Source organism: Cimex lectularius, unplaced genomic scaffold (genome assembly GCF_000648675.2).
Source record: "Cimex lectularius strain Harlan isolate CLEC.00 unplaced genomic scaffold, Clec_2.1 scaffold149, whole genome shotgun sequence".
NCBI lineage: Eukaryota > Metazoa > Arthropoda > Insecta > Hemiptera > Cimicidae > Cimex > Cimex lectularius.
In genome coordinates, this window is record NW_019392736.1 from 99,883 (window position 1) to 112,149 (window position 12,267).

The 12,267-nt window shown below is 32.8% G+C and overlaps 1 protein-coding gene across 3 annotated transcripts in view; it reads left to right on the forward strand.

Annotated features, from left to right (window-relative positions):
- LOC106667887 (tensin) overlaps positions 1-12,267 on the forward strand; it is a 302,717-nt gene that overhangs the window by 86,220 nt on the left and 204,230 nt on the right. For all 3 annotated transcript variants that reach the window (XM_024226959.1, XM_024226962.1, XM_024226966.1), the window contains exon 2: positions 11,955-12,054. In XM_024226959.1, coding sequence (XP_024082727.1) covers positions 11,955-12,054 — 100 coding nt within the window. The remainder of the gene's footprint in view (positions 1-11,954; positions 12,055-12,267) is intronic.

Below are 12,267 nucleotides of genomic sequence, written 5' to 3' on the forward strand. Positions count from 1 at the left end.
GGCTTTTTCCGCCTCATCCTCAGTGCATTATTCTTTTGAGCGTCAAAAGGCGATGAACGGTGCCTCGAAATGCATCTACGTAAAAAATAAAAAGTTGGAAAAGCTTACTATGTTTTTTATAATCTCCAGATTCTCATCCGTATCCAATGAAAAGACAAGCAGGACATAAAAAATAAAGTTTTAAAACTCGACCATCTCCCGTTGTCATTTAATAAATAATGTAAAACTTGTTATTTTGTAAGGCTTAATGTTTAATTAACCGTTTGCCTTTACACCCTTAATTAAAGATGTAGGACAAATCGTATACAAATTTACCAGAAAGACGTGGGCTACATTAAGTACCTTCATTGAGTTTTAAAAGTTGTTTAGTTTTAAAATATAATCGTTTTATAAAGGAAAACATTATCACATAAGATAAAATACAAGTGTGCATAACAATTAATCAAATTATATTGAGTTAATTGTTGATATTACCTACTATGTGTGTTGTTTACCAGACTTCATCTCACGATCTCCAAATAATTACCTATGTGATCATTTTTGAGTTGTAGTATTAGTAAGATTTTACTTCAGGCCCGATGTGAGCCGTAACGGTCACTCGCAAACACGAGATCATTATTTATGCTCCAAACTGTACTGGGACATTAGAGGATTGCCGACAGAAGGATGACCATTCGATAATGGAGATTTATTAGGCAATGAAAGGCAATCTTTTACTGAACCAATCATTTCATATCAGCCTGTTATCAATCATTCATCGGAAAAGTTTGTTTTAGTGCGATTCTATGCAACTGTCATCAACTATCAAAGATCAAAATCAGTCAAACATAACATTCGTTTTTGAAAATGGCTAATTTTTGCTCTACCACATTACAACGTTATTACTGCACATATTTTAAAAAGGTAGTTTTATGTTTCAGAGCTTCAAATACATACGTTCTGCAAAAAGGAAATGTAAATTATTACATTATACATGTTACATTATACATACAATAAATATGTATGTTGTTTTTTTGTTACTTAATGCACATGAGGGCACTCTAAACGGCTTTTACAAATTGAATTTAACTTCACATCCTTGTTTTATAGGAGGATTTTAAAAATGTTTTCCCTATTATAAATAAAACGGTAAAATTGTCTTATTATGTTAAGAATTGTATTTTTTTAAATTTCTGTAGTTTTAAAAAGAGAACATTGAGTACAACTTAGTAAAAAAATCTTTATCTCATCTAATTTCATAAAAAGATTTCACGTAAAGAAGAGAAATGTGAGCCCTAACACGTTGCTGCCGTTTTTGCCTATTTTCCTGTTTCAGCAACAACGTCCGGCAAGCTGCCCAAACCTCTATCTTCTTCTGGTACTGAAATTACCATAAGCCGAACTTTTTACTGATGTCTGAAAAAATCTAACAGAGTTTGGTTCACGAAAAAGCTTCGTTGCTTACTACCATGTCGACATAGATATTTAGTTTTGAGACTTCCTACAATAAATTTCATTATAACTGAAAAAATTATGAATAATTCAAGGCTCGTGTAAAATTAAAATGCTGCAATAGCGATACAGTGTGATAACCACCTTACAATATAATAGTTCGCTCTTCTTCGCAGTTAAGAAAACAGTATTTGTTATAATTGCCACTTTACAATTCACATCCTCAGTAAGATGTTGTTTTCTCATTTATCTGCAATACCAAATCAGTAAAAAAAGTACGTAGGTTTTCTTTTGCGAAGTTTTGGACCAATAAACGTTAAAACAGTTTTGGTGTACGCTTCCATAATATCTCGTCATTGTTTTAGTATGTTTACACATTTCCCAATTATGTTAGTCCAATTCGTTTTTTTTTCTTTATTATTAGTATTACAGGCCAATAGAGAATTCACTGTATGGGAGTGCCTCAAGGGAGAATGCTAGGCCAATTATTGGTTCTGCTCTATGACGTGACCTCCGACCTTAATGCCTCTTCTTCATAACTACGCTGATGACTCCAATTTAGTATGTAATCTTCAGTAGAACAAGAACTCGTAGCATTTTTTAGCCTTAGCTTTTGCTATTGGCCATCTATTATTTTGTATCCTCCAAACCCTTTCTGACCCCAACCCCATATACCACGTCCGGCGCCACGAGGCTTCTCTCGATGTTACCACAATTATACTTTTATTATAAATCTTTTACCGATCTCAAAGTGGGATTTGCGTGTGTGCGCTCAACCCTCATCCCACCAACGCTCAACATCACCCAGAGACTCACAAACCGCCTCTGGAGGCACAGAAGGACGTCAGTGGAGATACGGAAAAGGCGGTTGATATAAGAAACTATTATACTACTGCGAGATGATGTACTTATTTACGTGTTTTTTCCTTTCGTATTTTTAATTTATTTTATTTATTGATTTTTTTTAGTTTAAATTTATACTAGTTTTTTTCGGTTAAATTGATATATTACATTTATAAATAAAGGCTAAATTTTCTCTATAAATTTCAAAATTTTGTGAATATAGTAACATTTTATAATTGAACGGCTTTTCGATTGACTGCATTCGATGTAATCTATTAAATAAATTCTCTCGTTCTTTTGCAAACTGGATCAGATCATTATGACGTGTCCAGATCATCAACCACATTACACGTTTCGCAAGGGTCAGTCCTTTAGGCAACCTTTTTCAGGAATAAACCACATATGCCTTGATTAGTTCGCATCCGGATGATAGTAGAATAAACTCTTTTCGTAAAATTAACGCCTTCATGACAAAGATTCATGTTTAAACGGAGGTTAATAGATTGATAGAATTTTCCTGACGGGCTATCCTTCCAGAATAGGTGCCATTCAAGAAGGATTTTCGACCAGAAATATCCTTTGGCGTCGGGATCGGTACAAAAGAATTTTCAAGGATTTCTCTTTGTAGTGTAACTTTTGCTAATCTATCGACAGTTTCATTATGCCGAATTCCAGAGTGCCCATTAACCCAGAAAAAGTAAACGGAAACTGAAACATTTTTTTACTTCTCGTAGCATTTAAATGTTCTATTTGCTTAATGTTTCGGGTTTTGATGTTGTGTATAACAAGAGGTTTTTGAGTATTAAACTTCTCTATAGCCTTTGGTCACAAGGTCACAAATTTCCTGGTGCGTTAAATGACTGCTGCGTGTTTGGGCTTAAGAAACCATGCACAACTGCTTATTATGCTATTTTTATGTCACATGTAAGATAGGTATTGGATTCTGGGGCATAATGTGAGTCTTTTTCATAAGGTTTTCGTATTTCAATAGAGAATGTTGAAAATGATTCTTGGACAGGCATATAGACATCTCGGTTTGTACTAATCACAGTTCCAGGATTTACTTCTGGAAATAGTGTCTGAGACCGAGCTTAAAGCTCTTATACCATTTCATGACTAGAACACCGGCACAGTCTCAAGGACAAATTCGCTCCACCACACTACCTGAGCATTCTAGTTTGTTCAATCGTAAAATTTTCAATAAAATGTATGAACTAATTGAATTTAAAAACAACCAGGATTTTAAAAGAAAATATCATAACCTGCTTCATTTCATTTTTATCATCATTTTTAATTATTATTTAGGGAGCGTCGGTGGCCTCAACGGTTTAGCCGTTGACACGGCGCTCATCACTGCAGATAAAGGTCACTGGTTCGAATCCAGCGGCCCTGCGGTTTGCCCTCGAAGATGAAATACCTTCGTAAACTCGTAGAAAAAAATTACATGTATTTTAACTGCAATAATGTACCACTTGTAAGGAAAAAGTAAACTGTGAATTTTTTTATTCCATTAGATTAATTGTAATACGATGCCTAATTGACGTCCTGGGTTCAATTACCTTCGTTTTCCTACAACTTATGTTGATAATTAATGATAATGACATGAATATGAAAAAATATTGTGTAAAGTGTTTCGAATAATTTTAATACCTATTGCATCGTTTTATTCGAGAGGACTCAATTATTGCCTTGTGCTTTCGTGGTGACGACGTTAGTGAGAGGATGTACTAGAGAAGTCCTGACATTTAAGACACGATGATTTTTCTCAGGAAACAAAGTAAGCATCGCGAGGTCGATGAAGACTAATTTAAAAGTGGAATGTGTGTAATAATATAGTAAGACGGCTATCAGGGGAAAGCCAAATGAACCTCCATTAATCATTTCCAAGAATGGGCTTCACCCAATGAACCTCTGCTTTATTCTCTTCAGTCTTTTTGGTTTTTTTTTTTAAGAATGATACTGTTCATTCCCAAAAAACGGTTTTCCCAGAGACCAGTTATTGAGGGCAAGCGGTATTGAAGCAATTTTCCAACGAGGTCTCGTAAAAATTGCTGGAACGTGACACCGGTCAACCACACCGGTCAGATTCTGACAGTGCTTATATATTAGTATAAATTTATTTAAACAATATATAATAATATGTAATATTTTAACTCAGACTCACCACTGAACCTGGCAAAAAGCAGACAAGTGCCTGGCAGACCATAACAACGAGTGTTTTCCTGATTGATAGATCAAAATGATCGGAAACGTCCAAACTGCAGTTTTAACACCTCTCAGGCCTCGTAAGGGAATCTCACAATATAACTTTTAAATTAACAAAAAAAGGGAAACTTTTATGTTGAATATCAAGGCAGATTTGTAAATTTGGCATAAAAAAATTGACTCAACGATAAAAACGCGGATTATTTATAGACCATATTTAATATGAATACATGAATGATTACAACCCTATCACAAAACGTAATTAATGTTCATAGGTGTGTTCTATTTTAAATTTTTAGTACGATCGACTACCTTCAACAATTTTTGAAAGAACAACAAAATTTGTTTTCAACATGTACAAGTACTTATTTTTATACTTGTGCTTGTCTCACACCTTAACTTCATATTATTTTATTATAATTTTGAAAAAGTGTTCCTCTGTTCAAGCATAAAGTTCTTAGAACAACTTTAAATAATTTTAAATTTAAATGTTAGATGTTTTTCTTACTTAAATATCAAATTTATTCAAGGTATGGTGCAGAGAGATAAAAATAAACATACACACCCACAAATCACAAACTATAGTGGGCTTTATATTTATTCCTTTTACAGTTTAATTTTATGTTGTTATTGTACTATTGGATGTTACGTAAAATAAACGTTAGAGTAACAGTTTAATAATACACCGACATCAGTTTATGCAACATAATGTTATTTCGACACAATCGTGTTTCAGCATAGTTATTTAAACTGTTTTTATGGCGGATATTCTATGTACTTGATCTGGTGGTTGTAACCTCTTCGAGGAGTTTAAAAAAATCGATATATTTGGAAAAAACTTGAATATACTTACATCTTTAAATAAGCAAAAGATCTTATTCAAGTGCGATCTTGTTAGATTCATCATGCACTGAAGATGGCAAAATGCCGAAACGTGCGTGTCTGAATCGACAAAAATCAGCGAGGATAGGCAGACCAAGATTATGGGTAACTATGAAACAATAAGTTCATCACCCCGCAGAACACAAGAGGAAATATCACAATAATTATTACTTAAAAAATCCGTGCACTCAATGTCTAATATATTCTGGTGAAAGTGGTAATTTATTGTTTTTTAATAAATCAAAATTAAATAATTATCGCCGTAAGGACTAGTATTGAATTAGTATAGCCTATCTGTTGGTGATGTGGGTAACTAGAACCAACCGCTTGTTCATGCTGGCATCTACCGACCAGGCATCTCACCATAGCCATGAATTCGATTTCTTCCACTTCTTCCATATCTATTGCTTTCCCGCATTTATCCTCGTTTTATGCCGATTAATAATTTCCCATGGAGTTTGGGTGTGTTTTACGGTTTCAATTTCAACGAATGTGAAGTAAATATTTATCGACATCGGTTCCTCGAGTGACGTAATAACGCTGCCCCGTGTATTCCCCATTCAGAATGACCTTATTTCCTATCGTATTTCAATTTTTCGGTCGTTTTTCAAATGCTTGTACCGTAGCTTTGAGGGCTTCCATTAAAACGGAAAACGATTTCAATTATTTTCAATTGGAAATGAGACTTAGAAACTGCTACAAAAAATAACAATAAAATAAATTTATATAGTTTGCTCTTGTTGTCTAATCACCAAGTGTTTGTCGATCATACCGGCGAAGTTATATTTCTGAATAGAAATTAAAATGAAGTTAGGCGATCTACCCGTCAAACAATCGAGAAACTATAACGTGAGGCAGAAATGCTTGTAGTAATCATTGAGTCTAGTTCATTCACACTGGATCTACTAAGGGTCCTTATACAGTCTTTACCACATACCTCACGGGGACATCGGCCGGTACTTTTACCTTTTGCTCACAAAGCATAATATATCACCCTCTTTAGAAAAGTAGGTCGCGTCCGCCCCGTAAAAAGAACGAAGAGTGTTTTACATATTTTGGAAGTTCTTTTGGATAATATCCTTAGCCTGAAAGTTTCAATTAAAAAATAATTTATTAATGAGTTCAATTTTTATCAGCATTAATAAGATCCACTGGGGAAAGCATTACTCGTTTTCAAGTAAAAAAGAGCCCCCCCATAACGTAATTTCATCCATCATGACATATACATGTATTAATAAATACAACAGATAAATAGTACGTTTTCTTAGGATTTACCAAATACAGGATTAAAAAGCACACAACAAAAAGATAAACATATTCATACATTATAGAGCTCAAGCAAGTAATATTATTTATATGGACTTTGAATATCCATGCTATGGACCATATCAAGGGATAAACGTTCTATGTATGAGACTATGTCAAAACTAGAATGGAATCTTTTCCCATGATTTTGTATTTTTATAATTAAAAATAATATAGGATTTTTTAAATTTTTTTAAATTTAAAATTTCAGCTTATGTGTAAAATATTTTAATCACCCTAGTGTGTACGAGCGAGTGTTCTTGCCAATTTATTTATTTATTAATAAAATATATTTTGTTTTATATTGTTAGTTGGAAAATACCTAGTACTACTACCTACCTATAATCACTAAACAAAAAAGCAGCATTAAAATACATGACTGGCTAAAAACTACTGTTCTACTGACTAAAGAGAAGTAGAAACAATAAAAACAATGGTACTTAATAACGGCTACTACACGATCAACATAATAACACAAAAACAAAATTATCCTATAAAAACAGACACAAATTGAACCACATTCACATACATACGGAAAGAAACGTACAAACTAGCAAAGCTATCAATCAAATTAGAATAATACAGCACTGAAGATCACGAGATTACTATCTGGAAAACTACAAACCATCTATAAAACTCACTTGAGAGAAATGGCATATACAGTAGCACTGGCTAAAGACAAATGGGAAAATGAGCTAAAAACCATAAAGCACGATTAAGTGTTAAGCAATAAAAATAAAAGAACCGTGTTGTTCATAAAAATAGGACACAAAAATAGTCACACCTAGGCCATATACTTACTACTACCTTGATAATATTTTTGGGAGGCAGTCTGGAAATTTTATCTTTCCTTTTGAGTTCTCTTTTGTGATTATGGACTTACAAAGGAACGGACTTAGCCACAGTGTAATTATCATTACATCGATAGGCTAATTTTTTAGAGGTGATCTGAAACTTGGCCCTTTTTTCGACGGGTTTTTGTTGGGAGAACATAATTTTTGTTCGCTTTAGCATCGTGGAGCGATTTGCATGTCGTAGATTTTCTCTTGTAAGGAGTGATAATTGTCATTTTCAGATTTTTCTTTTACTTATAATATAAGACTTAATTTTTCCACTTATACGGGAAAACCCTTATAATTTTGATGGTAAGGCTCCTAAATAAGTAAGTCATCTCCATTATTTCCTTTCTCGATATTACATGTTTCCTATTTGAAGGTAGTTGTAATGTTACACCAATTGAAAAATGATTTTCCGGTGTTTTGGTGAATTTTCTGTCAAACTAACATAATTAGTAACTATCTACTAGTAAAACTATCATAAAATAACTTCATTGAAACTGAAATGAAATTCTGAACTCGTCGATCTTAATTTAGTTTACATGAAAATAATATGTTTTAATTAATATAACCATAAAATACATATAGTTTGTTTTTTACTTTGAATAAGAAATATGCGAACAGCATCAAGTGTATAAAAGAAAAAGTAAATTGTAAAATGCGACGGCAATAGTGTTTTAATGTTTTCCATTTATTTTCAAAAAAATTTCTTTACATTCGCTTCCTAAAACTGAAGATATTCAATGTCAGAATACCGTATACACAATGTTTGACGACGCGAATGTTTTTTAAAAATGTGTAACTCTTATAAATAGGCTACTTTTTTTATTGTATCATAAATTATTTCTGATGTCTGTCTACACGCACTGCTGATAAAAAGTTCCAGAGTCGGTTGAATGTGTTAAAAACAATTCATAAAACACCTCAAGGCGTAAGCAATGGTAATATATTCTCACGATGCGGGTGGAACAGGCGCATTGTAAATTGTTTGAATCTTTATAAGATGTTACTTTTATTCGGATTCTGATGCGGGTATGCTTTTTTCTAGAAGGCATGGCATCATCTTATTACGCGGTGAGACATTTCGGTACTCTCATACATTTCCTACCGGCTATATTTGCCTTTTTCTCTCGTGACTTGTCCGAATTTACTTTCGATATTCGATTTAAAAGGTCAGCGAATGACAAGGAAAGTGAACGTGAACGCAGCACATAGAACCAGGAAAAATAAAGCTAATTTAATTAATTATACACATGTAGGTAAAGAGAGAGGGAGATAAATATATATACGTAGACGAACTTCAAATAACCACTATTACTCCTCAAATGTTTACTGATCCAGCATTCAAATAATAACTTTTTTCAATAGATAACTAATTAAATTAAACTCAATATTCGTTAACATTAAAATATATGTCTTCCTTATGGGTCTGCTAAACGAACGCCCAGGTTATTTTGTTCTACACAAAATCATTATACAATACAAAAATCAACTGATTGATTGTGTAAAATAAAATATTTGCGATTCTACTGATGTTCTTTAACATGATTATAAAATGATATAGCTGTCACTGTGAGGAAATTAAAATTGATATACGATAGGATCATTTGCATACCGCTGAATCCTTCTAACGTTTCAAGCTTCTTCCGTCATGGAAGTAAATTCGATTTGAAGTAGGAAAAACGATCCTCACGCGAAATCCAATTGCCGTATTCCAGTAGGTCGAATCCTTCTAACAATCGGCCTCACTTTAGCGAGTAATATCCATTTGAATTTTATAAGCACCCACGTTAAATATTACTTTATATTAATAATACTTAAAAATGGTATGAATATGAGATTTGAAACTAAATCGTTTCGTAAACCAAAAAATTTCAATATAGTTTAAATAGTTAAACAACGAATTAAATTATTTATGTTTTTTTACTATCAAAAATAGAAACGAACTAGAGTCTATACGCCTTCCTTAAAAATATTTCATTTTTGCCCGCTTTCACTTAAATACAAAACCTTTTATTCATTAAATACATTCAGTAAACTACAGGGCAAATTTTTACAAATGGATTTTAAGAAATATGTAAATCCACGGATGCGCAACGGTCAAACGTTTTATTTGAGAAAAATTTGTATAGAGAAATATTTTAATTTTAGGCAAATTAAAATTGATATAAAAATCGAGTACATTTTTTTATTAAACTTAAACAAATCAATAATAATGATGTATAATAAGATAAATAGAAAGAAAGAGAGAGACGTAGGTAGATAGGTAGAGATAGATAGATAGATAGAGATAGATAGATAGAGAGAGATTGAGTGAGAGGTAGCGAGAGGGGGGAGGAAGAGAGAGAGAGAGAGAGAGAAAGAGAGAGAGAAAGAGAAAATATATAGTTAGATAGGTAGAAAGAATGAAAGAGAGAGAGAGAGAGAGACGAGAAAAGAGTAAGAGAAAAAAGAACGAGAAGAAGAATGTGAGCAAGAGAATATAAACTATAAAAATAAAGACAAGAGAAAATAAAAACATTTTAAACATAAAAGAGGAATAGAAACTAAGAAAAAGAGAGTATTTTTACAGCATTTGTACTTGTACATGTATTTGAATACAAAGAATGAAATAAAAATATATAAGAGCAGAGCCAGACATACTGACAGATAGATAAATAAATAGAGAGGGGGAAGTGAGAGAGAAAGAATGAGGGAGGGAGGGAGAGTGAAGTCGAAAAATAGGAAGAATTGGAGAATGAGAAAATGAGATCAAAAGTATTTAAAACTGCTAAGAAGAAAAACCCAAAGAAGCAGGAAAGAACGAAAGACAGACATATAACACAGCAAGAAATATTAAGCGGAACAATTCTTCGTTCTTTTTAGCATAAAATAAAGAAGAAAAGATATCGCCTGCTTACACCACTGTAACTTAAATTATATGCGTACGTAATGTTTTAGCCGTCTTTATATTTTATATTGTTCTGTTTGATTTTACCCTGCAATAAGTATTGCAAACCATTTTCTGTTTAATTGAAGTGGGAGTTTTTGGTTCATATTTCGTTTTATTAACGGAAAGCTTTCTTGTAAATAATGTTTGTACCTTGTATTTTGTAGTAATTTTATTAAATAACTACATGCCATCTTACACCTTTATTCAGTCGGTAAGTTTAAGTGTAAAACGACGAATATTCAAAATAACCCGATACGTTTGGTGGCTGTTTGAATTAAATTTAACTTCACTCTTTTAATTAACCACTTCATGTAACACATCCTGAGTTCAAATTACAGTTTCCATTTATGAACGCTAATTGACAGAATTCCGATTCCCCAGGCGGTTTGCGAATGAATACATTCGATCCGTGTTTCATTTTAAAAGGGGGAGCTATTTTGTCGTGGGGCACAGCCGTGAATGACAAGTAAGCACCTCGCCTTCCGGCTAACTGCACCGAGATCATTTTCTGCCTTTAGCAGTTTACGAGTTGCATGCGTAATAGCAGTGGCGCCTATTCTCCTGCCAAACCGCTTGAAACAATAAAGAACAGGCCGAAAATGGAAACCAACACCAACGATGACAGGGTGAATGCATAAACATATGTTTTTGGCAAAAACCAACGGTCAACGACTTACCGTTTCGCATTCTTTTCACTTGAATTTTCAAAAAGGGAAAATACTAGTCTTAAATACTAAGCATTCAAGTACAAAACATCTCTAATAAAGGCATAAATATTGAATAGGATTGACATCGAGCAATCAAAACGTCTTTGTTCAAAATGAAATAAATCAAATCAGAATTTGCTGATTTGATATGGTTCGTGAATCTCAAGCAGTTGCAAATTCTTATCCATGGATTAGGGAAATTTCTAACGATCGATATGAAAGGTGTCCTCGATATAAAATGATGCCGTTCTTCCAGAAAAAAAAAAGTAAGGAAATTTATTTCGTACATACTATAAACATCTATGTGAAGAGGGATTAAAATAATATCTCAAATCCTTAACTTTAAAAGTTAAAATACTAAATCTGTCCTTCGCAAGCATGATATGGCTGACAAGATTGCTTTCATGCCAAGCTTTTCTCATTTATTTATTCAAACGTAAATATTTTACACTTCATAATGTTCAACTGTGCAGAATTTTTTTTAACATCATGTCGAATGTTTTATAATCTATGGTGCTATTTTAAACTTTTCATGTGGTTTTTTTTTATATTTTTTTGTTTTATTATTACATTAAACGTTTTGGATGTTTTGGGTATGTACAGCTATCATAAGCATCTTCATATTTCATTAAATTTTTTGGATGATCGGTTTAAATTCCCAAAGCGTCGAAACCAATTTACCAATAAAACAAAAACAATATTCAAAAAATTATATGGAAGAAATGAAAAAACACAAATTATAAATAAAAAAGACAATAAGACTTTTAAAAAATCCATGTTATATAATAATTTGTTTTAATATTTCTGTTGCAGGATGACCAGTGTCATTCATTCAGATCGAAGACGTTTCGGAAACCCCGGCCGTGCCACTGCTGTCATGAATTGATAAAAAATGAAGGCAGCAGCTGTAGAGGTGAGCATTAATGTTGACTCAATTACTCTGTCACGTTAGACGAAAACGACATTCAGAAAATGGACGAGTCTTTCCTACCCGTCAACATTTTGTAAAGAACATTGTTGTCATAGTATTTTTATTATAGAACTGACAAGGCGGCGTAACAAACAAATTATTCGATGGGTCGTATTTCTATAATATTCTTTACAGACTTTTTCCGAATTTTCCTGA